At 37.1% G+C, this 24,320-nt stretch overlaps 1 protein-coding gene across 1 annotated transcript in view; it reads left to right on the plus strand.

The window, feature by feature from the left end:
- Positions 1–21,173, plus strand: part of LOC132364852 (cell surface glycoprotein CD200 receptor 1-like) — a 105,922-nt gene extending 84,749 nt beyond the window's left edge. The window contains exons 6-7 of the mRNA XM_059921162.1: positions 13,865–13,988; positions 21,086–21,173. Of these exons, the coding sequence (XP_059777145.1) occupies positions 13,865–13,988; positions 21,086–21,173 (212 nt within the window). The remainder of the gene's footprint in view (positions 1–13,864; positions 13,989–21,085) is intronic.
- The last annotated feature ends 3,147 nt before the right edge of the window (positions 21,174–24,320 follow it).

The following is a 24,320-nucleotide window of genomic DNA, read 5'->3' on the forward strand; positions in this document are numbered from 1 at the left end:
TGTAGCTTTGTAGTATAGTCTGAAGTCACGGAGCCCAATTCTTTCAGCTCATTTTTTCTTTCTCAAGTTTGCTTTGGCTATTTGGGGTCTTTTGTGTTTCCATACAAATTATAAAATTTTTTGTTCTAATTTTGTGAAAAATGCTATTGGTAATTTGATAGAGATTGAATTGAATCTGTAGATTGCATTTTGACAATATTGATTCTTCCAATCCAAGAACATGGTTTATCTCTACATCTGTTTGAGGGCATTTTAAATAAAGATGACTGAATATACGAAGACTTAGAATCATCAAATTACTTGAAATCACTTGAAAGAAATGCAGTGTGGGGAGAGTGGATGGTGACTAGGGAAGCGGTGTTAAGGAGTTTTAGGAGACAGACAGCTAACATACAGGAGTCTAAGTGAGCTAGATGGTAAACTGTGGCAAAATGGAGAGCAATATTCCATGTAAAGCATGTGAGAATGTATAAGAATAATTTAACACTTCAGGTCCAGCAGATGATTTCCATTAGAAAATGAGGGCTCAATATTGCCACATCTTAAAATTTCTCAAAAGAGCTTGATATCTAGATTTTTATGTAAAATTTTCTCATTTGAAAAATGTTGTTGTATGAGCTCAAAACAAATTCAAGTATCTGCAGTTTAGATTTGACCAGTGTTTCTAATCTCTCGATTAGATGTAAGTCTTGAAAAATAAACTAAGGCCCAGTTGTGAAGAGCCTTCTATGCCATTCTAAGGAATTTATATTTTATTCAATAAGCAATAGAAAGGCAACAGGGGTTCTCAAATAAGGGAATGACATGATATGGTTTTCATGGACTAGGATTAAAAGAAGTTAGTGGCAAGGAGATCAGTTTGCAGTCTATTTTAATAGTCTAGGACATAGATAATAAGGGCTAGACTTGGACATAAATAATGGTAATATAAAATATTTGGAAGGTATTTTGGTTGCAGGATCAATAGGATTTTTAATCAATTAAATACGGGACTTAAGTAGGAGTTACATGACTGGGTATTTTATGTCAGTAAATGTAGATGATGATGCCATTGCTTACATAAGGAATGCAAAGAAGGAAGTGAAGATGATTTGTTTGGATTCAATCTGTTTTACAGATGAGTTGGAAGCACAGGTTTGAAACATAGGAAGTTAAAGTGGGATTCAGATTAGGAGTCATCATCTTTCAAGCAATGGATAAGCCAATGGGAATGAATCAAATTTTTTTAGGGAAGGATGTTGAGTTGGATAGAGAAGCAAGCACAAGATGGAATCTGGGGAACACCACATTTTTAGGAGTGGGCCAAAGAATAGAATCTAATAAAAGAGGCAGAATGCAGTCCATGGGGAAAGAAAATCTATGGAAACCAACAGAAGAGTTTGAGGGAGGAAGAAGCAAAAATTTCACGTTCCTTCAAGATGTCAGGTGGAGTAAGAATTTTAAATGTTCTTTGAATCAATCAGTGGATCACTGATGACTGTCATAAAAGCAGTTTTGGGGGGTGGTGGAAAGAGTAGAGGAACTGTGTAGGAATGGAGAGGGCTAGCTTTTCAGGCAGCTTTTGATTATTTTTTTAAAAAAATATTGTGAATCATATCAGGAAATATCCCAAAATACCTTACTGATGTTCTTTTGTATAATATCATAATATTCATTTTCTAAGAATAAAACTCTTTAAATAATTTTAAATAGCACATTGGTCAAAAATATTTTGATCAGAATGCTAACATTTGATGTCTTATTTACAGACTCCTTTCCAAGGAACTTTTGTGGAACATTAGGCAAAATTTCACTAGAAATTCTTAAATTTTTAAGAGAAAAGCAAAACACCTTTTTCCAGATTCCTTTGCTACTCTGAGCAAAAAGCATTATTAGTATCAATAATACACTATAGAACCACCTGACTTGTCAGTAAGGAATGTACCTTTAAGGCATTACTTGTGCTTGTATTTAAAGGTCTTGAGCCTCCAGGTTATTCCACCCACTGGACTCTGCATAAGTCTCTCTTTCCTTCTGGGCATTCTGCCTGTTGTGGGATCCATTGCTTTCTGGAAGTTTACTGGATGCAAGTTATCTATTAGTTAATTAAAATGGACTGTGAATTAAAAGTACGTTTATTTAAATGGGAAATTCATAGGCAACAAAATTTGTGATCCTGCTATGCTACCCCTGTAGTCTCAGTATTCAATACTTACAGCAAACAGCAATAGCTGTCATTATTTGAATGTTTACTACTCTGCCAGGCACTATACCATATGCCTCACATGTCACTTAAACTATTTTTTTCTTATTGACAAGGATGGAACTAAATATTGGGGGTAACTGACCATTTATGTGAAAAGCTTTTATGTCTTATATGCATGCATTTTTGGATATGTCAAGGTACAGCAGTGATCTTTGTGGGGGAAAAGAACATATAATAAAAAAAAGCAGGTTTCTCTTTCAAAGTGTAAATAGCTTTTTATTCACAGTTGCTTTGCCAACTAGAATTGTTAAATGAAAAATAATGGAACTAAATAAATCAAATCACATTTTTCTTTTTTCTACATTTTCCTCCTCCCTAACATTTTTTGGCACACAAATGGATAAAAGAAGAATAATCTTTGAGCTTTCAAGCTTGTTTTAGCTTAGCTCTAGTTGAAATGTAGTCCAAGGAACCCTTGCAGGAGGTCTTCAAGGTTGTTTATATTTTCATAATAATACTAATATGTTATTTGCTTTTGGTGCTTACATTCTCTTGCATGAGTGCACATTAGTTTTCTAGATGCTACGTGGCATATGTTGATAATATTGCCTTAATGGCTTATGGAGTATTTGTGTATTTGTGTGTGTGTGTTTCCAAATTTTTCTAAGGCAAATTCTTTGGGATTCTCAACAATTTTTAAGGGTATAAAGAAATCCTGAGACCAAAAAGCCTGAGAATTGCTGTTTTAGCCGATATGAAATACATATTAGGATCACTTATGACTGAATTAGTTTTAAGTTTGGAAAACATAACTTTAGAAAATTATATAAAATTATAAAATATTATCAAGTGTGAAAAAATAATGAAAATTCTTAAGCTGTATCATTTGGTTTACCTGAATTGATTGTAAATTACTGAGTTCCTGGCTGTGAGTCTCTCTCTCTTTTTTTTTTTTTTTAGAGTTATAACAGGTTCTGGTAGTTAAGACTAAAACTCATTCCTTAGCTTCAGAGCTTCCTCTCTTTCTTTGTTTTTGTCGTGTTTTATAAATAAACATTTAGATTTTTATTGGCTACTTTCTTTAAAATTAACACAAGCATAACTTCAGTTTTTGTTGACTACCAACAAACACACCTTCCAACCTTAATAACCTGCCTTTTGGACAAACACCATGTGGTTAAGCCAAACAGTCAGTCTGTGGTGTTTTGTTACTGCTGCCATAGCAGACGAGTACACTATGGGACTTGGTCTAACCTGCCTTAAGTATGGGTTATGTTTGATGTAAATACTTTCCATTTTTAGCCTAAATAAACATTTGAAGTATTCCATTTATCCCACTTATTCTTATCTTCCTAAACCGAATTGTTTACTATATCTTTCTCTTTTGTTTTCAAGTCTCCTGCTGTTTTTCAAGATAGCTTTCTAAGTCAATTCTGCCAAATATGTTATAAATCAGCATTAACACTTACTGTGGAAATATTTATCAGTGGTCCCTAAGGTGTATAATTTTCTCTTTAGTTTTTTTTTAAACAATGACATTTTATTTTTGTGAGATGAAACACATTTATTATAGGACATTCAGGCAAAATAGAAAAATGTAATTTCTTCAAATTCCACCACTCAAAACAACCAGTGTTAACAATAGCTGAACACTTTTCTATGACTATATGCAAAAAGAAAGAAAGACAGAAATTATTTTATAAAAATTATTTCATATAAGCATGTTTAAATAAAAATTAGTTACTTTAAATAAAAATTATTATGTTTATTGTTACTTTAAGCTAGTGAAAGAAGCAGAAGTCATTACTGAATGTGAGCTAAAAATGTCTCTACCACATACAAAAGTGAACATTAATGTGAATTATGATCTTTGAGTGATAATGCTGCATCATTATTGGTTCACTGATTGTAACAAATGTACCACTCTGCTGGGGATATTTGCGATCAGGGAGGCTATGCACGTGTGGGAGTAGAGGGCAAACGGGAACTCCTTGTACTTTCTTCTTAATTTTTCTGTGAATCTCAAACTGCTCTAAAAAAATTTAGCTTAAATATAAAAAAGTAAGCTCCTTTTCAGAAGCAGTATTTTCTGGTGTATCATAATGATGTATAAGGCAGCCAATAAACTAAAAACCAAAACAAAAGCACAGCATGCCAAGTAGAGAAAGTGTCTATTCCAATGAGTTTGGACTATTGCCCCCTACATGTTGAAAAAAAATATCCTTACCAGATGAGACACTCATTTCTAAAGGAGTTCTGTAAGTTAAAAAAAGATTGTGAACAATATTAAGAGGATGATGTAACTGTACATTTTAAACCTGTATTTTCACTCTCACTGTGTCTGTTGACTCCCTGCCAACAGGGAGATAAGATAAAGACTAACTTTACACTTCTTCAAACAGCCTTTCTTCCCACTTTCTGATTTGTTGGTTATATATTATTTTTACATTTTGAAGGTTTAAAACACTTGTGTTCTTTATACATAATTCTCTCAAGTATTTAGTTTTAACTATATATTTAAATGGATTTATTGTTCATCAACCAATCATGATTTAAAATTTTTATTTATATTTTTTTTGGTGGGATATCACCATCTACAATAACCCATTGTAGCTCACCCTAGTCCAGAATATGTCTATCTCTCTGTCATGCCACTCACTGAATGTGTGGTAGGATCTATTATATCTGACAGTGTAATCATGGAGTTATTAGCAGAGCTAGTTTTCATTCTGAGAAAAAGAGATAAAAAAAAAAAAAACTCTCTCAGGATCAAAATAAAATGAAACATACTAACAAAGTCTTATTCATAGTCACAATAATTTAGAGACTACTGATTAAATAATATATTGCTAAAATGTTAGAACAGTTATAGCAATTATAGCATTAACATAACCAACCACCTTGCCTGTGGTTCAGATGAGAAATAAGCAAAGAACAATTTCTTCTGAGCCATGATGTTTATGATAACCACAATTGATCACACTGTGAAAACCTAATATTTGGTTTGTGCGTATGTGGTATATTTCCATTCATGTGTTTAAAGCTATTAGATAAAATGTTTGTATTAGTGGTGGAAATATCTGTGATAAGAATCAACCTGAACAGGAAATTCACGTAAGTAACTATTTCAGTGTTAAATATGCACTTTAGAAAGGCAGGTAGAAGAGAAAGATGAGAAAGGCTGTCCAGAGAATTGGGGAGGAAGTACAGGGAGGCAAGCTGATTGTGGAGGGTGACAGACTACCTGGAGCCCCAGATAGGTCCAAGCAGAAGCAGCTGAAGCCATGTTGATGAAAGACTGTAAAGTCTCCAAAAGTGACCTTGAAAGTGAACAGATTTTGGCACATAGGAAATAGGTTACCTCCAATGCAAATAAAAATGTCTAAGTTTTGAGAACAAAGTCAGTATGTGGGATATAACATATGCAGGATATAATTATTATAAACATATACACAATTTGACAGAATTGAAAGGAGAAATAGGCTGTTCTACAATAATAACTGGAGACTTCAATAACCCACTTTCAATAATGAATACAACAACTAAACAGATAACCAATAAGGAAACAGAAGACTTGAACAATACTATACACCAACTAGACCTAGCAGAAATACAGAACACTCCACCCCCAAAAAGCAGAATACACATTTTTTGTTGAGTGTACATGGGACATTCTCCAGGATAGACTATGTGTTAGGCCACAAGTCAAGTCTCAATACTTAAAGAGATTGAAGTCATACGAAGTATCTTCCCTGACCACCATCACTGAATGAAACTAGAGAATTCAAAGATATGTGGAAATTAAACATCATTTTTTAAAACTAGTAATGGGACAGAAAAGAAATCACAAGGGAAATTATAAAATACATTGAGATGAATAAAAATAAAAACATAAGATACCAAAACTTACGGAAAATGAAAACAGTGCTCAGAGGCAAATTTATAGCTGTAAAACCCTATGTTTAAAAAGAAGAAAATCTCAAATCAATAACCTAAATGTACACCTTAAGGAACAAGACAAGAAGAGCAAACTAAACCCAAAGCTAACCGAAGAAGGAAATTATAAAGATTAGAGTGGAGATAAACAAAATAAAGAATAGGAAAACAATAGAGTCAGTAAAACCAAAAGGTCGTTTTTTAAAAAGATCAATAAAATTAGCCAGTTGACTAAAAAATAAGAGAGAGAAAACTCAAGTTACTAAAGTCAGGAATGAAAGGGACAGTATTACCAAACTTACAGAAATAAAAAGTATTATTATTTATAGAATACTATGAACAATGGTGTACCAACAAATTGGATAACGTACATGAAATTGATAAACCCTTAGAAACACACACATTACCAAAACTGACTCAAGAAGAAATAGAAGATCTGAGCATCCATAATAAGTAAAAAGATTGAATCAGTAATATAAAACCTCTCAACAAATAAGAGTCCAGGGCCAAATGGCTTCATTGGTGAATTCTACTAAACATTTAAGGGAGAATTAATGCCAATGTTTCTCAATTTTTTTTTTTTAATAAACAGAAAAGAAGGAAACACTTACCAACTCATTCTATGAGGACAGCATTACCCTGATATCAAAACCAGACATAGACATCACAAATAAAGAAAACTACAGACCAATATTCTTTATGGATATAGATGTAAAAATCCCCATCAAAATACTATCAAACTGAATCCAGTAGCATGTTAAAAGAATGATACACCATGTTCAAGTGGGATTTATCTTAGGAATGCAAGGTTAGTTCAATACATGAAAATCAATCAATGTAATTCATCATTTGAGTAGATTGAAGGAAAAAAACCCACATGATCATCTGAATTGATATAGAAAAAGCATGTGACAAAATCCAACACTCTTTCATGATAAGAACACTCAACAACCTAGGAATGGAAGGAAAGTTCCTTAACATAATTAAGGGAATTTATAACCCCTCCCCCAGAGCTAATATCATATTTAGTGATGAAAACTGGAAGCTTTATCCCTAAGATCAGGAGCAAGACAAGAATGTCCACTTTTGCTACTTCTATTTTTTGGAATTTCAACATTATACCAGAAGTTCTAGCCAGGGCAATTAAACAAGTAAAAGAAATGAAAGATGTCCACATTGGAGAGGAAGATATAAAACTATCTCTATTCACATATGACATGATCTTCTTATATGTAGAAAATCCTAAACGTAGTACTCCACCACCAGTACAATTAGGGCTAATAAACAAATTCAGCAAAGTTGCACAATACAAAATCAACATGCAAAAATGAATTGTATCTCTATGCACTAGCAATGAACAATCTTAAAAGAAAACTAAGGAAACAATTTTATTTATAATAACATCAAAAAGAATATAATATTGAGGAATAAACTTAATCAAGGAGTTGCAAGACTTGTACACTGAAAACTGTAAAACTGCCCAAAGAAATTAAAGATCTAAGTAAATGGAAAGACATTCTGTATTCATGTATAAGAGATGTAGTAACTGTTAAAATGACAATACTCTTCAAAGACATCTACATATTTAATGTAATCTCTATCAAAATTCCAGTAGCCTCTTTTTTTTTCCAGATATGTAAAAACCTCAAATTCATATGGAATTGCAAGGGACCCCAAATAATCTAAACAATATTGAGAGAAAGGAATAAAGTTGGAGAACTGACATTCCCAATTTTAAAACTTCCTACAGGTTTACAGTAATTGAAACAGTTTGGAACTGGCCAAAGAATAAACATGTAGACCAATGGAAAAGAATTGAGAGTCCAGAAATAAAACCATTCTGCCATGGCCCATTGATTGTCAACAAAAGTGCAAAGACCATTCACTGTACATAAGAAAAGTCTCTTCAACAAGTTGTTCTGGGACAAATGGATCACCACATGAAAAAGAATAAACTTGGATCCCTATTTCACATCATATTAAAAAATTAACCCCAAGTAGATTTTAAAAACCTAAGTATGAGCACTAAAACTATAAAACTCTGAGAAGAAAACATCTTCAATCCCCTTAGATTTGGCAATAATTTTTAGATATGACATCAGGAGCACAAGTATCCAAAGAATATATAGAGAAATCAGAGTTTATCAAAATTAAAAACTTTGTACACAAAGTTTTATGTCAAAATATACTACCAAAAGAGTGAAAAACAATGCATAGAATGTGAAAAAAAACTGCAAATCATATATCTGATAAGGTTTAAGTATTCAGAATATATAAACAATTTGTACTACTCAAAACCAAACAACCCAATTTAAAAATGGGTAGAAGAATTGAATAGGCATTTTCCCAAGGTAGATATACAAGTAGGCACAAGCACATGATAGGATGGTCAATGTCACTAGTCACTAGGGAAATGCAAATCAAAACCACAATGAGATACCACTTAACACCCACTAGGATGCTACTACTACTACTACTACTACTGAAATGGAAAACAGGTGTAGGCAAGGTTGTAGAGGAATTGGAACTCTTTTTAAAAATTATTTATTTATTTATTTTGGCTGTGCCGGGTCTTAGTTGTGATATGCAGGATCTTTGTTGCGTCATGCGGAATCTTTAGTTCCGGCATGCGGGCTTCTTAGCTGCCACATGCATGCGGGATCTAGTTCCCTGACCAGGGATCGAACCTGGGCCCCTTGCATTGGGAGCATGTAGTCTTACCCACTCGACCACCAGGGAAGTCCCAGGAATTGGAACACTTATATATTGCTCGTAGAAATGTATAATGGTGCAGTCACTGTTAACAGCAGTTTGGTGAGTCTTCAATAAGTTAAACATGGAGAGGGAGATCAAGATGGTGGAATAGGAGGATGCTGCACTCACCTCTCCTGTGAACACATCAGAAATACAATTACACGTGGAACAACTCTTACTGAAAACAACTTGGAGATCAGTTGAAAGGCTCTTCTACAACCAACACTGTAAAGAAAGATCCCCGTGAAGTTGGTTAGGAAGGGAGGAGAAGCTATCAGGTCAGGACCCAACCCTTAGCAGGGAAACAGAAGAGGAGGGGGACATCATGGGCTCAGGGATCCTCCCTGGGGAGCAAGGATTTTGAGGTACCCTAGCACAAGTGTCCAACACCAGGAAGATGAATCCTCTTTGAAAACCAGTGGGACTTACTAGAGAGCTGAAAGAAACCAAGATAACACTCTTGAAAAGCGCTGCACATGCTTGCTTACTCCCGGGAACAGCATGGAAGAAGCAGATTGAAAACTGCCGGGGCTCTGGTCAGCTTGCCAGGGCAGCCCCAGTGTGCACCCTAGCCACACTGGGTGCCTGCTGTAGCCCCTCCTGCTCTGGCCCTGCTCTCCATTAGGGTGAAGGCTGCCTTTACCAAGGAGAGTATGTACACTTAGAGGAAACAGAACCAGCTCGGACCCAACCCTGCCTCGGACAAGGGTGGAGGCAGCCTTTGCCAGCACACATGTTCTGGTACACCTTTAGGAGGAGCTAAACTAGTTCCAGGGTAGAGACTGACATTGCCAGCAGGAGCAAAATCAGCTCAGTAGTGAGGCACCAAACCCTCTGGCCTGACCCAGCCTCTAACCAAAGTGCACAATGGGGAAAAAGTGACCCAGCACTGATATGCAGTCGCAAGCCTTCAGGCCCTTTCCAGTACCCCAACCAAGGCAGAGACTGCCATCACACATGGGAAGAAACCCAGCTCCCTCAGGGCTTCTGCTCCAAACCCTTGGGCCCTGCCCCTGCCCCTGATACGGTGGTGACTGCCATTGGGCACAGGAGAAACCCCAGCTCACATCTGGCTCTGGCTCTACCCCTCCACCTCCAGTCCTACCTCCCACCAAGGTGGTGGCTGCCAGCATACCCTGGGGGTAGATGTGACCCATGCTCACTTCAGATCCAACTGTCTCACAAAAGCCAAAAGTTACATGCATCCCACTGTTCACAGCAGCACTATTCACAATAGCCAAGACGTGGAAGCAACCTAAATACATATATACAATGGAATACCATTCAGCCACAAAAAAGAATGAAATAATGCTATTTGTAGCAACATGGATGGACTTAGAGACTGTCATACTAAGTGAAGTAAGTCAGACAGAGAAAGACAAATATCATATGATATCACGTATATGTAGAATCTTAAAAAATGATACAGATGAACTTATTTACGAAACAGGAATAGACTCACAGACACAGAAAACAAATTTATGGTTACCAAAGGGGAAAGCAAGGAGGAGGGATAAATTAGGAGTTTGGGATTAACAGATACAGATACAGACTACTATATATAAAATAGATAAACAAGAAGGACCTACTGTATATAACAGAGAACTATATTCAATATCATGTAATAACCTATAATGGAAAAGAATCTCAAAAAGTATATATTTAAAACTGAGTCACGGGGCTTCCCTGGTGGCACAGTGGTTGAGAATCTGCCTGCCAATGCAGGGGACACGGGTTCAAGCCCTGGTCTGGGAAGATCCCACATGCCGCGGAGCAACTGGGCCCGTGAGCCACAACTACTGAGCCTGCGCGTCTGGAGCCTGTGCTCCCCAACAAGAGAGGCCGTGACAGTGAGAGGCCCACGCACCGCGATGAAGAGTGGCCCCCGCTCGCCACAACTAGAGAAGGCCCTCGCACAGAGGTGAAGACCCAACACAGCCAAAAATAAATAAATAAATGGATAAATTGAGAAAAGAAAAAAAAAAAAAGTTAAAAAAAAAAACTGAGTCACTTTGCTGTACACCTGAAACTAACACAACATTGTAAATCAACTATACTTCAATTTAAAAAATCTAAAAAAAAATAGGAGGATTCTATATTCACTGTCTTTTCTATGCCACCTCACATCTACTCCTTAACTCACATGCATCCCTCTGCACATAAAATGTTCTAACAAAAAGCACTGAAGTTCTCCCAGATGCCAAATAAAATATAAAGTTTTAAATTCCTTGTTATTAATTAGCTTCTCTGTGATATTTGATGCGGTGTCTCCTCCCTTCTCATCTGTTTTCCTCCCATATTCACTTGGTTCTCTTATTAACTTTCAGCCAACTTCTTAGTCTTCTTTAATAGATACCTTTTCAACTACTCATTCCATGAAGGAAGGCATTTCTATGAGTTCCATCACTGACTCTCTTTTCACCTTTACCCCTGTTCCTTGAGAGATCTCATCCTTACCCATGGCTTCTGCCATTGTCTAATTCTTGACTCTTAAATCTATATTTTTAGCCCAGATTTCTCTCCTTGGTTACCCCATGATCAAAATCAATTTCCAATTGAAAAGGTTCATCTGAATGCATCAGAGACACCCCAATGTGCATATTTCTGAAACATAATGCCTCTCCTCTACTCATTCTGTAGCTCCATACCTATATTTTATGTCTTGATAAATGACCCAAGCCAGAAAATTAAAAATATCCCACAATAGCACTTTTTCTTATTTCCCATAATGAAAATCAGTTACTATGTTATGCTGATTTTACCTTAAATTCTTTCTTAAATCTAGACCTTTTTCTTTCTCCTGACTGCACTAATTAAGCACATGATCATCTCTCACCAGGGTTATTTCAGTGTCCTTTAAACAGGTCTTCTGTCCCCCAACTTACCTCCCTCCATTCCCCTATACTGTGGCCAGTGACTTCCAAATTGAAAAACATGCTGCTCCCCTATTTAAGTGCCTCCAGTGGCTTCTCTTTGCCTCATGGAAAGCTAAATCACTTTGGCCTGCTGCTCTCCTTGCCTTGTGTCTTGCTATTCTCCAGCCTGTACCCCGTGCATATGGGCCTCTTTGGGCTCCTCAAAAGTGTTATCCTCTTTTAGTCTTCTTTCTCTTTTACAAGTAATTTCTACTTCTTCATAGTATACTTCTTTCCCCAACTCTCTTCTTCCATTCCATTTGATCAATTCCTATTGAAGTTTTAAGACTTAGTTTGATATAATTCCTCTGGGATAATTTTCTCTTGCCCTGAAGTTTGGTTAGCTGTTCCTTCTCTGTGCTCACATAAAGCCTCATGCATGCCTCTGTCTGAGTACTTCTATAGCCCTTTAATTGACTGCCCACTTCTCTAACTCCCAGTATTGGGTAAGCTCCTTGAGAATGGGAACCATATCATTCATTTCTATATCCCCAGAGTTTGGCACAGTGCCTGACACAAATAACTGCAGACTTAAGTTCAGATCATCACAGAGTTCATCTCTATATATCCCACTCTATGCTCCGAATATGGTTAAAGTTAACTCATCTTCAAAACTTTGCTCATATTGTTTCTTTACCTTGAAAAGTCTTTTTTTCATCTCTTAACCTATTTAATCCTGTTATCGGTAAGGCTCAGTTCAAATTCCACTTCACCTTGACCTCCCAGTTAGAGTTGATTAAGCTTTCTTATTCCTTAGATGATTTACAATCCGTAAGGCTCACTTAGAGCTGTTTAGTGTCTTGTAAGTTATCTTTTCATTTGTCTGGGTCTGACTCTCCAATTGGATTGTGAGGTTTTTGAGGGATGTGACGTGTCTTCTTCTTCTTCCCTGACAGTGCCTAGGAGATAGTCTTCTAGTTTAGACCTTGAGCAGATTATTTACCAGGATGACATGACCTTTTGAGTGAAGAGTCAGACTAGTACTTAGAGTTCACACACTCTTTGGCTGCCATTTTCATAGGAGTAAAGACTTCAGAATGATGGTCCTAATTAGTCCCATTTTATCTTTTCAGCAGTTCTTGGGGCCATTTCACAGATGGATAAATGAAAGTAGGAAGACATAAAATACCCTACTAAAGGGGTGACAGCAACTCAGTAACAAAACCACTTCACTGTGTAGAAAGTACCATAAAATAGTGCTCAAAATATTTAAGAATAATGCCCCAAAAGACTAACATTTACACAGGAAGTTAGAAGGTACATTTCCTTTTTATAAAACTGGGAAGTTTTTACAATGCTTACTGTGCATTTATTCATTCAGAAAATATTTACTAAAAACATACTATGTTAATGACTCATGCTGACTCTAATACCATAAAAATAAAATATTAATATAATGCTAATTGTGTGTACAAAATGTTATCTAATTAGCATTTTAAATGAACTCAGGGTAACTCTTAGATTTGCTATTAAATTAAAATTGCCCTAAATTTGGTTTTGAAGAAAAGCAAGAGGAAGGGAAATTAACAAATGAGGTACTATACAAAATTATTTAAACATGCCTCAATTAATCTCATTAATTCTTTGCAATGTGATTATTACAAAAGTTAATAGAAAAGGAAACAGAATTTCAGAGAGGCAGGTCCTTTGGAAAAACCCAGTTGGCAGAAAAGTTTCAAATTGCAAATGGAAATGTGATTTTAAAACATCTTCTTTGTCCTATAAGACATTTTAATCAATCAAGCTATAAACAATTGCTATTCTTCAAATGTCTGGAGTTGGGAAAGATTATCTGATAAAGAATGATATCAAGAAGTAATAAATAATATAACAGTCAAAACTATAAAAAAAAAATACCATGTACAAAAACAAAGACACCATTCCTAAATTCTGTCCTGAAAGAATTATACACTAGCAGAATTCAAATTGTAATTTAGAAGGGGTTTTGATTATGATAGTCTGTGAATTTTAGGAATATTGTAAAAGGCTCTTTTAAACTATAGACTCTAATTTTTTCATTAGAAGAATTTTTCAAATGGCTCTTCACCCCTGTCTGTGTTGCCTATGCTTAAAGGTGTCAGAACCCTGAGATTTCCAGCATCAGGCTTACTGATCATTCTCTACGTGAAATTCTCTCTTTTCTTGGTTATCCTAGTCACTGTGGACTTCATCTACTTCCAGAGAACAAATGGTTGCAGGTAGGAGATGAAGAGTGAAAAATACAGACTCATTAGAAAGAAAACATTATTATAAGACTTTGTGTTTACAATGTCGTGGGAAAAGCTTGACCCATTTTTTGGCACACTGTTTGTGCCCCAGCTCCTTCTTTGACATGAAAGCCTTGTTAACAACTGAGATCCCAGGCAGAAATGCTTGCATCGCTGGGGCAAGAGAGTCTGCTTCATTGTAGTTTTTTCCTGAGAAAAGACCTGTCCTAGATCATCCTTTGAAAATTCTGTGGGGGAAATGAAGTTTAGCTGGGGCTCCTTCAGTGTATACTTCCCAGTTTCTATACTTCTGAAGGCTTGCATTCATTTCTGCTTAATTTTATATTTTATGTTTTTTCCTAGAGCAAGAAAATAAAAAAATCTGGAAGTTAATTTAGGCTTGATATCACAAAAAAGCAGCCAGTTGAGATCAGCCTTCGGGTTCAACATCTAGCTCAACTGCTCCTGTTACTGTTAGATACATTTGTGTTTAGAATTCGTGTGATAGGTGTCAAAACTGTTTCAAATTCTTAGTGTATATGTATATACACATGCAAAAGCTTGTCGCCTGCCATTATAAATGCCTAGGATGACTCATCTACTTTCCCCTTGCCCTACTGAGTTCTTATTTGCAAACGAGAAACAACCCTGCTTCTCAGCCGAAAGAGGAAGATGGCTCAGCAAAAGGCAAATAACAGTGCTGTGCAGTTTTTCTACACTCATTGGATTCTTTGGATGGTGCTTTCATCCTATCTAGTTGTTTCCTCTACCCACTTGAGATGTTAATCAACGTTGCAATGGCTGGAACCACTACAAACACTGCTTTCAAGTCAGCCCATAGCTGACCTCACATCCTTTTCTCGCTTGCTAGCAATTACTGAGGTATTTGTATTGCATGTTTGACCTGATCATTAAATAAATGGCCATGAGTCGTTTTTAGCAGCACCTGCATTTTTGCAGAAGTTATAAGTTGATCCCACATAAGGAACTGTTAGAATCACTGGAGACAGTGCTGAATGTCACTTCACCTTTTAGAGCTCCAGTGTCTCAGTTTCTTGTCTGCACTACACAACGGGTTAACTGTGGTAAGAGTAAGAGTGCTTGGTGAAACTCTAACATATTCTAGGGCCACTGTAAACTAGAACCTTAACTTCACTGATATTTATGGCAATCCTATAGTAAAAAAAGGTCCTTTTAGTTAAAGGAAAATTTTATTGTGTAAAGTGGCAGGTGGTTTGGGTTGTTACTTTTATTTTAAGCAAAACTCTAAGAGAGAAAATGAATGCATACTACCTGGAGGATACTAACGTAAGCAGGATAGTCTAGATGTTGACAAACAACCCCCAAATCTCAGTGTATTCATACACAAAAATTTAATTGTTGCTCACTTCACATTCCAATGCAGGTTGGTGGGGCTAAGGCGGGTGGCAGGAAGAATTCTGCTGTAAGCTAGCATTTTATCCTATGGCTCTGCCCTTCTCAGAGTATTTTCCGTTCAGCTGGTGAATGGGAGAGAGATGGAGAGAAAGAGAGAGAGAGAGAGAGAGAGAGAGAGAGAGAAAGGGAGAGAGATGGAGGATTTTAGTAGTAATCGGTTCTGGTCACATTCCATTGGCTGGTGCTTGTTACATAGCCACACAACTGCTATGGAAGCTGAAAAATGTAGTGTAGCTACCTTGGAAGAAATAGAATCAGGTTTTGGGTACATATATTATACATCCAATCTCTGCCTACAGTAAACAGTAAGACAAATGCTAAGATTAATACCTACTCCATTAGTTAACTGAACATGAGTCAAGAAATAAATTAGTAAATAATGTCATGTATAACATATTTGCTCTTTTCTCTTTCTTTTTAAATCGTAATTCCCTCACGTTTAAGACAGGGCATAAAATGGAAAAAAGCCTAGTACCACAATTCAATCACAGACTCAAAGATACTGTTGCACAGATTGCTAGCTGCCTGGTTCAATGCTCATTTTCTCTTTTCTCCTCACAGTAAATGATTGTATTCATGATTCCAGATTTTCTCTTCTCCCTCTACTCATGTAATTTGTCAATAACCTTAGAGTTCTTTTCATAAAGAAAGTGCATATTTTTCCACCCCATGTAATTTGCATTAGCCAATCAAATGAGGCAGAAGTGGCATGTACCAGTTTTGAGCCTAGGTCTCAAGAGGTCCTGCAAGTTTCTATTGTTACTCCACAAGAACATGCCTGAGCTAGTCTTCTGGAGGATGAGAAACATGCAGAACAGAGCTGAGACACCCCAGGCTCATCCTCCACTTCACTGTTGAGGCCAGCCTACACAATCCAATAGTCGTCAGCCATCTCCCAGAAGTGAGAAGAAGCTCAGTCAAGATCAGAGGAGCTGCCTACCTGACCCCCCAGTTAATCATTTGAGCAATTGTCACAGTGGTTTTTGTGGTTGGTTGTTACAGAGCATTATTGTGACATTAGGTTTCTGATACACTGCTTAATAATATAACTCCAATTTTATTTAGTGTGGAGACATACTTAGCTAAAAGATATTTCTCAGTTTCCCTTGCAACTCAGTATGACCACCCACAAAAGTTTTCAAAAATGAAGTGTAAGCAAACATTTTGTGTGATATTTTTAGGAAAGCTCTTTAAAGAGAAAGAAGAGGTCCTCTTTTGCTTTTTCTTCTTATCTCCTGGACTGCAGCATTGGTGTGATGACTGGAAGTCCAGCAGCCAACATGGGTCTTAGGTAACATTGAGGATGGAAGCTACTCATTAAGATGGTGGAAAAGAAAGATGGAAGGATCCTGGTCCCTGATGAGCATGGAGTAGCCATAGACTACCTACCTCTAAACTTTTGTGTGAGAGAGAATAAGCTATTTTTTTCATGGCACTGTCATTTTGGGTTTTACTCCATGTGTAGTTGAACTTAATCTGATTGATACAAATATCTAGTTTACCAATCATAAGGTTTGCTGTCAATCTTGCAACATGGATTATGTTCTATTCATGTGCATTATCATGGCCTACTTTTGTTCTTCCCCTAGAGATTAGGAAGCAAGTTATATTCTATTCACGTGCATTGTCATGGTCTATTTTCATTCTTCCCTTAGAGATAATGAAACAGATGTAACTTCAGAATATAGTAATCATAGGTATGAGAGCCATCTCTATGACAGTTCCAGAGGAATTGCTGGCTGTGTAAGCTCAAGGAATGCTGTAGGCTTGTGACAGGAAAGGACGTGGGAATCTGGGAGTGTGCAAAGATGACCTAATAGTCAGCTAATCCCTAGACATGCGAGGACATGTCTGCATTATAGGATTGGGAAGATAAAGATACTGTTGTGGGCTCTTAGAGAGGATGTGAGCAGGAAAAACAGAGGAACTAAAATCTATGGGACTTTATTGTGTTAATTCTTTTTCCACGAAAAAGACTCCATCATTCCCTGAAGAGATTAATCCAAGTTCATGCTTCTTGTCTGTTCCATTCTCACTGCCAAGATTTTCTGGGCAGAGTAAAAAGCTAAGCTACTCCCTCTCAACCTCTTACCCCTACATAAGACAAAAAACATTTTTTTCTTTTCTGAACACATATGTGCATACACATATACACGCACAACAAATTAATTGTGGTCCTAAACTGAGGGAAATTGGGAGCAACTTTTATAGAACACAATTGAGAGCCACTAGATGGTGCTTCAACTTAATTTTTTTAACATTTCCAAGCAAGCTAAAATCTAACCTCAGACATTAACCCCGCATTTTTTTCTTTAATTTTTCCGTACAACTGTCCCTCCATTTACTAATTCTTAGGTCTTCTTGGGTAGTTTTGAAACAGTTACAGAAGAAAGGGAAAATGGTTTAAATTAAAATTAAGGAGAAAAAACTTTTTTTCAAACTTGAATTGTATTACCCCTATCACTTAATTTTAGTTGAAACATTTTGTTTATCAAACCAGATAGGGGTCAGTATTAATAGTCTTATTTCAGGGAAAGGGGAAATATGAGGATCTCTTAGCGCTTAAATCAAGATTAGTACTCACTTATTTCTTACACTGGAGAGTTGAGATCACTCGATTACTAAAAAACAAATAGCGGCTGTTAGTGTTAATGGCAGCAGATGGTCGGAGATACAAATAAGATTAGCTGGCCTTTTCCACTTCCTGGATCCAACCCCTTATCTCCTCCCCCATCATCTTTAAGAGGCATACATGGTATTCTAAAGCTGGAAGGAAGCTACAGAAAAAGTAGGCAAACTTCCTCATTTTACAAAAGAGGAAGCTAAGACTCTCAGTGTAAAGTGACAATTGGGTGTTACTCAGAAGCCAGATGGAGTGTGAAATTGCTTTGCTTGCTGATGAGAGCATTCACAAAGTGGACTTTACAGTTTGTTTTGTTTGGATTGAGAATTAGGGTTCAAGAGAGAATTTATGGGAGTCTTCAAAAGGATCACAAGATGAAAAAGGGAAACAACACATGAAATATTCATGAGATTAATCACTATCTTCAAGGAAATATTGAATATTACTCTTGTTAAAGACTGAGTTTTGCCACATGCCAAGAACCTCACATGCCAAGTATATTGCATATAAACTGAGAAACAAGTGCAATGAGGAGATTTAAAAATTGCTCATTTAAATCTTACTTTAGTCTCTTCTACAATCTGGATGCAAGAAAAGAGACATGAGAGAAAAATTTGTCTTTTTAGGGAAATACACCAACAGTTTAGACAGGGAAGGTAGGGCTCAGGTTGTAGATTGCATTGGAAATACCAAAATAAAGGGAACTAAAATGATCAGCATAATTTAAAAAGTGTTCTTTCTGAGATCCAGTAATAGGAATTTTGGAATCTCTTGAGGAATCAGGTAAAAGAAGAAATAGAACAGGTCTTAGCTACAACAAGAGAATTGGTTGGTCATAAATTCTCTGTGAAGGGATAGTTAAAGAATTTTAGAATTAAAGATGCCTCTCTGTTAATATTTAGTTAAAATCTGTTATATACAATAGCCTTCATGTGATTAACAGTGCTTTAGAAATGAAGGAAGAGGGAACTCTGCCCACATCCTGGGGGAAACAGAACAAAGAGGGCAGCAGTTGGCAGGCGTGGTGGTGAGAAACCAAGGATGACCAAGAATTAGTTGGAATTCGAAGTTTAGGGAGAGAGATGACAAGAAGCCAGCAGAGGAAGGCAAGTACTCCATTAGGCATTTTCAGAATGCTGGAGAGGGTGTTGTACTTCCCCAAACTACAGTGGCCAGTTATTTGAGTTATTTTGCATTATTTTATTTGGACATTAAAGGAAAAGATTTTCCCAGAAGACTGGAACTCTTAGGGACCATTGGGAATTGCAAGGATGATTAGGAGAAGTTCACAGTCTACCAATAGAGATATTACTTGAACTCTGAACACTTAAACATATTATGTCCTGATAACAAGGAGAAGAACTCCAGAATCTTTGAAGGTCCTGGCTATATCTAGAGTCTGGCCTTCTCCTGCCTTCTTCCCAGTGGCTTGAAGCATGTAATTTTCTGGACTAGAAGAAAAAACAGGGAATCAAATAGGAATACTCAGAAATCTTTAAATTTCTAGAGAGTGTTCTCTTAGGAAGCTGCAAGCTCTCTCCATTACTAAACAGCCACAATCGGCCAGAAAGACAATTCAGCAGATGTGCCCAGTGACTCTGTGTAACCAGGCCCAGTGAGAATCAGGGCCCCCAGTTCTCAGACGGGAAGCAGCACCCTCTGCTATTTTTCTCTCTTGGATGTGTGTCCACCTGTACTTCCTAGACAGAAAACTAAGCATTTCCTTGTCAGTGCTGACCTATATGTTTATACTGAGAACTATAGTTCTGTCCATTGCCAGCTTCCCACATGCCCCCAGAAAGAGTTTATACCTGAAGTGGTATCAAAGGGCCAAAGGGCCCCCAATTTACATTGTGGAGGACAGAATGGAATCTATACCAGCAGCGGACAGGGTATCTCTCTGAATTCCTAGGGGTTGGCATGGTGCCTGGCATTTCTGTGGATTGGATGGATAGATGGACAGATGATGGAAAAATCAGTCAGTCCAGGAAGCAGGGTCTAAAGGGCTAGGATCTCAAGGAGTTATTTAAATTGCTTATGCCTAAGGCTGCCTATGGCACTCACTTGACATATTCTGAGTAAATTCATTCCTTCATCCATTAAATATTCATTAATTACTTGATATGTGTCAGCCGTAACACTAAACTCTGAAAATAAATAAGTAAAATGTGAATCAAATAAAAATATGATCCTTGAAGATTTCGTAGTAAGGAAGATAGACATATAAGAGGATCATTAAAACCCAGAATTGATTTATTGATAGAGGTATATACACAGTGCTATAGCAATCAAAGGAAGAAATACCCAATTCTGACTGAAGGTGTGGCTTGTAGTTAAGGAAAAGCATTGGATAAATTAGGAGGCTTTCAGCTGCTGCAAGAAACAGAAAGTAGGGCTCTGGCAGTTAATAAGGCCATTTACTATCTTATATATGAAGGCATCCAGAAGTAGGTCCAACCTCAAGTCTGGTTGCTTCAATGGCTCTACAAAGCCTTGAAGAACTCGGATTTTTGTCCTTGTCTCTGCTCTGTTATCATCAGTATTTGCTTCATCCTCAGGCTGGAAGTGAGAAGATGGCAGCCACCCCAAGGCCACAGCCAGACACAGCATGTCCAGAGGAAGAGGGCTGAGCATTTCTTCCTCAAATCCCACTGTACTCGTGAGGACCAAGAGCCCTTATATGTTTCCACTCTTGTCTGATTGGTCAAAGCTACAGATCCAGTCTCTGGCAAAGGGGCTGAGATTATGCTTACACTGATGAGGCCTTCCAGGGATCTGGGCTAAAGTCAGTGCCTTTCACAAGGTACTCATGCTGGTGGGAGAGGAGTGAGTGGAGAGACCTGAACAAAACTGGGACTTTGTTAAGAAAGCAGAACTTGAGAATGCATGTGAAGCCTTGATAAAGGAGATGATAACAGTCACAATGAGTTCTAAAAAATGCACAGGAATGCTACATGTGGACAAGGGCAGGGAAGAGAGGACAGCATGGGTAAAGGCAGGGAGCTGTGACAGGGTGTGTCTCTTTCAGGGCAATGGGAAACTGCCTGTATCATCTCCTCACACAAGCCCCACATTTCATGAAGTCATCTGGGGACAGAAGATTGCTATTCTATTGAGAATGCCAGGATACTTTTGCAGATCCAGCAAAACCTGATGAATTTATAAACTTGTTTTCTGAACAGAATGTCCAAGTCTTCTGACTGATTCACCCAACACTGATTTTAAGATCAAACAAGGAGCCAAGAACATTGGTTATACACAGTGAAGAACCAAAGAGAGGCAGGGGACCTCAGGCTGGAGCAGCAGTGGGTCAACTGATTGATGTCCCTCACCTCTGAAGGGTGGGACTTGGTTTCCGAGGTGGGTGAAGCTGGCAGAGTTGAGGCACTTCTCCTTATTCTGGTGTCCCCTCATGAAATATGAAAATAATTCTTTATTTTTAAATTTAATTAAATTTAATTTTTTATACAGCAGGTTTTTATTAGTTATCTATTTTATACATATTAGTGTATATATGTCAATCCCAATCTCCCAATTCATCCCACCACCACCACCATCGCCCCCACGCTTTCCCCCCTTGGTGTCCATACGTTTGTTCTCTACATCTGTGTCTCTATTTCTGCCTTGCAAACTTGTTCATCTGTACCATTTTTCTAGATTCCACATATATATGTTAATATACGATATTTGTTTTTCTCTTTCTGACTTACTTCACTCTGTATGACAGTATCTGGGTCCGTCCACGTCTCTGCAAATGACCCAATATCATTCCTTTTTATGGCTGAGTAATATTCCATTGTATATATTACCACATGTTTATCCATTCATCTGTCGATGGGCATTTAGGTTGCTTCCATGACCTGGCTATTGTAAATAGTGCTGCAATGAACACTGAGGTGCACGTGTCTTTTTGAATTATGGTTTTCTCTGGGTATATGTCCAGTAGTGGGATTGCTGGGTCATATGTAATTCTATTTTTAGTTTTTTAAGGACCCTCCATACTGTTCTCCATAGTGGCTGTATCAATTTACATTCCCACAAAAAGTGCAAGAGAGTTCCTTTTTCTCCACACCCTCTCCAGCATTTGTTGTTTGTAGATTTCCTGATGATGCCCATTCTAACTGGTGTGAGGTGATACCTCACTGTAGTTTTGATTTGCATTTATCAAATAATTAGTGATGTTGAGCAGCTTTTCATGTGCCTCTTGGCTATCTGTATGTCTTCTTTGGAGAAATGTCTATTTAGGTGTTCTGCCCATTTTTGGATCGGGTTGTTTGTTTTTTTAACACTGAGCTGCATGTGCTATTTATATATTTGGGAGATTAATCTCTTGTCCTTTGATTCGTTTGCAAATATTTTCTCCCATTCTGAGGGTTGCCTTTTTGTCTTCTTTATAGTTTCCTTTGCTGTGCAAAAGCTTTTAAGTTTCATTAGGTCCCATTTGTTTATTTTTGTTTTTATTTCCATTACTCTAGGAGATGGGTCAAAAAAGATCTTGCTGTGATTTATGTCAAAGAGTGTTCTTCCTATGTTTTTCTCTAAGAGTTTTATAGTGTCTGGTATTACATTTAGGTCTTTAATCCATTTTGAGTTTATTTTTGTGTATGGTGTTAGGGAGTGTTCTAATTTCATTCTTTTACATGTGGCTGTCCAGTTTTCCCAGCACCACTTATTGAAGAGACTGTCTTTTCTCCATTGTATATCCTTTGTCATAGATTAGTTGACCATAGGTGCATGGGCTTATCTCTGGGCTTTCTATCCTGTTCCACTGATCTATATTTCTGTTTTTGAGCTGGTACCATATGGCTTTGATTACTGTAGCTTTGTAGTATAGTCTGAAGTCAGGGAGTCTGATTCCTCCAGCTCCATTTTTTCCCCTCAAGATTGCTTTGGCTATTCAGGGTCTTTTGTGTCTCCATACACATTTTAAGATTTTTTGTTCTAGTTCTGTAAAAAATGCCATTGGTAGTTTGATAGGGATTGCATTGAATCTGTAGATTGCTTTGGGTAGTATAGTCATTTTTACAATTTTGATTCTTCCAATCCAAGAACACAGTATATCTCTCCATCTGTTTGTGTCACCTTTGATTTCTTTCATCAGTGTCTTATAATTTTCTGAGTACAGGTCTTTTACCTCCTTAGGTAGGTTTATTCCTAGGTATTTTATTCTTTTTGTTGCAATGGTGAATGGGATTGCTTCCTTAATTTCTCTTTCTGATCTTTCCTGTTAGTGTATAGGAATGCAAGAGACTTCTGTGCATTAATTTTGTATCCTGCAACTTTACCAAAATCATTGATCAGCTCTAGTAGTTTTCTGGTGGCATCTTTAGGATTATCTATGTATAGTATCATATCATCTGCAAACAGTGACAGTTTTACTTCTTCTTTTCCAATTTGTATTCTTTTTATTTCTTTTTCTTCTCTGATTGCTGTGGCTAGGACTTCCAAAACTATGTTGAATAATAGTGGTGAGAGTGGACATCCAAGTCTTTTTCCTGATCTTAGAGGAAATGCTTTCAGTTTTTCACCATTGAAAATGATGTTTGCTGTGTGTTTTTCATATATGGCCTTTATGATATTGAGGTAGGTTCCCTCTATGCCCACTTTCTGGAGAGTTTTTATCACAAATGGGTGTTGAATTTTGTCAAAAGCTTTTTCTGCATCAGTTGAGATGATCATATGGTTTTTATTCTTCAATATGTTAATATGATGTATCACATTGATTGATTTGCATATACTGAAGAATCCTTGCATCCCTGGGATAAACCTCACTTGATCATGGTGTATGATCCTTTTAATGTGCTGTTGGATTCTGTTTGCTAGTATTTTGTTGAGGATTTTTGCATCTATATTCATCAGTGATATTGGTCTGTAATTTTCTTTTTTTGTAGTATCTTTGTCCGGTTTTGGTATCAGGGTGATGGTGGCCTCGTAGAATGAGTTTGGGAGTGTTCCTTCCTCTGCAAATTTTGGGAAGAGTTTGCGAAGGATGGGTGTTAACTCTTCTCTGAATGTTTGTTAGAATTCACCTGTGAAGCCATGTGGTCCTGGATTTTTGTTTGTTGGAAGATTTTTAACCACAGTTTCAATTTCATTACGTGTGATTGGTCTGTTCATATTTTCTATTTCTTCCTGGTTCAGTCTTAAAGGTTATACCTTTCTAGGAATTTGTCCATTTCTTCCAGGTGGTCCATTTTATTGGCATAGAGTTGCTTGTAGTAGTCTCTTAGGATGTTTTGTGTTTCTGTGGTGTTGTAACTTCT

This window comes from Balaenoptera ricei, chromosome 4 (assembly GCF_028023285.1).
Source record: "Balaenoptera ricei isolate mBalRic1 chromosome 4, mBalRic1.hap2, whole genome shotgun sequence".
Taxonomy (NCBI): Eukaryota; Metazoa; Chordata; class Mammalia; order Artiodactyla; family Balaenopteridae; genus Balaenoptera; species Balaenoptera ricei.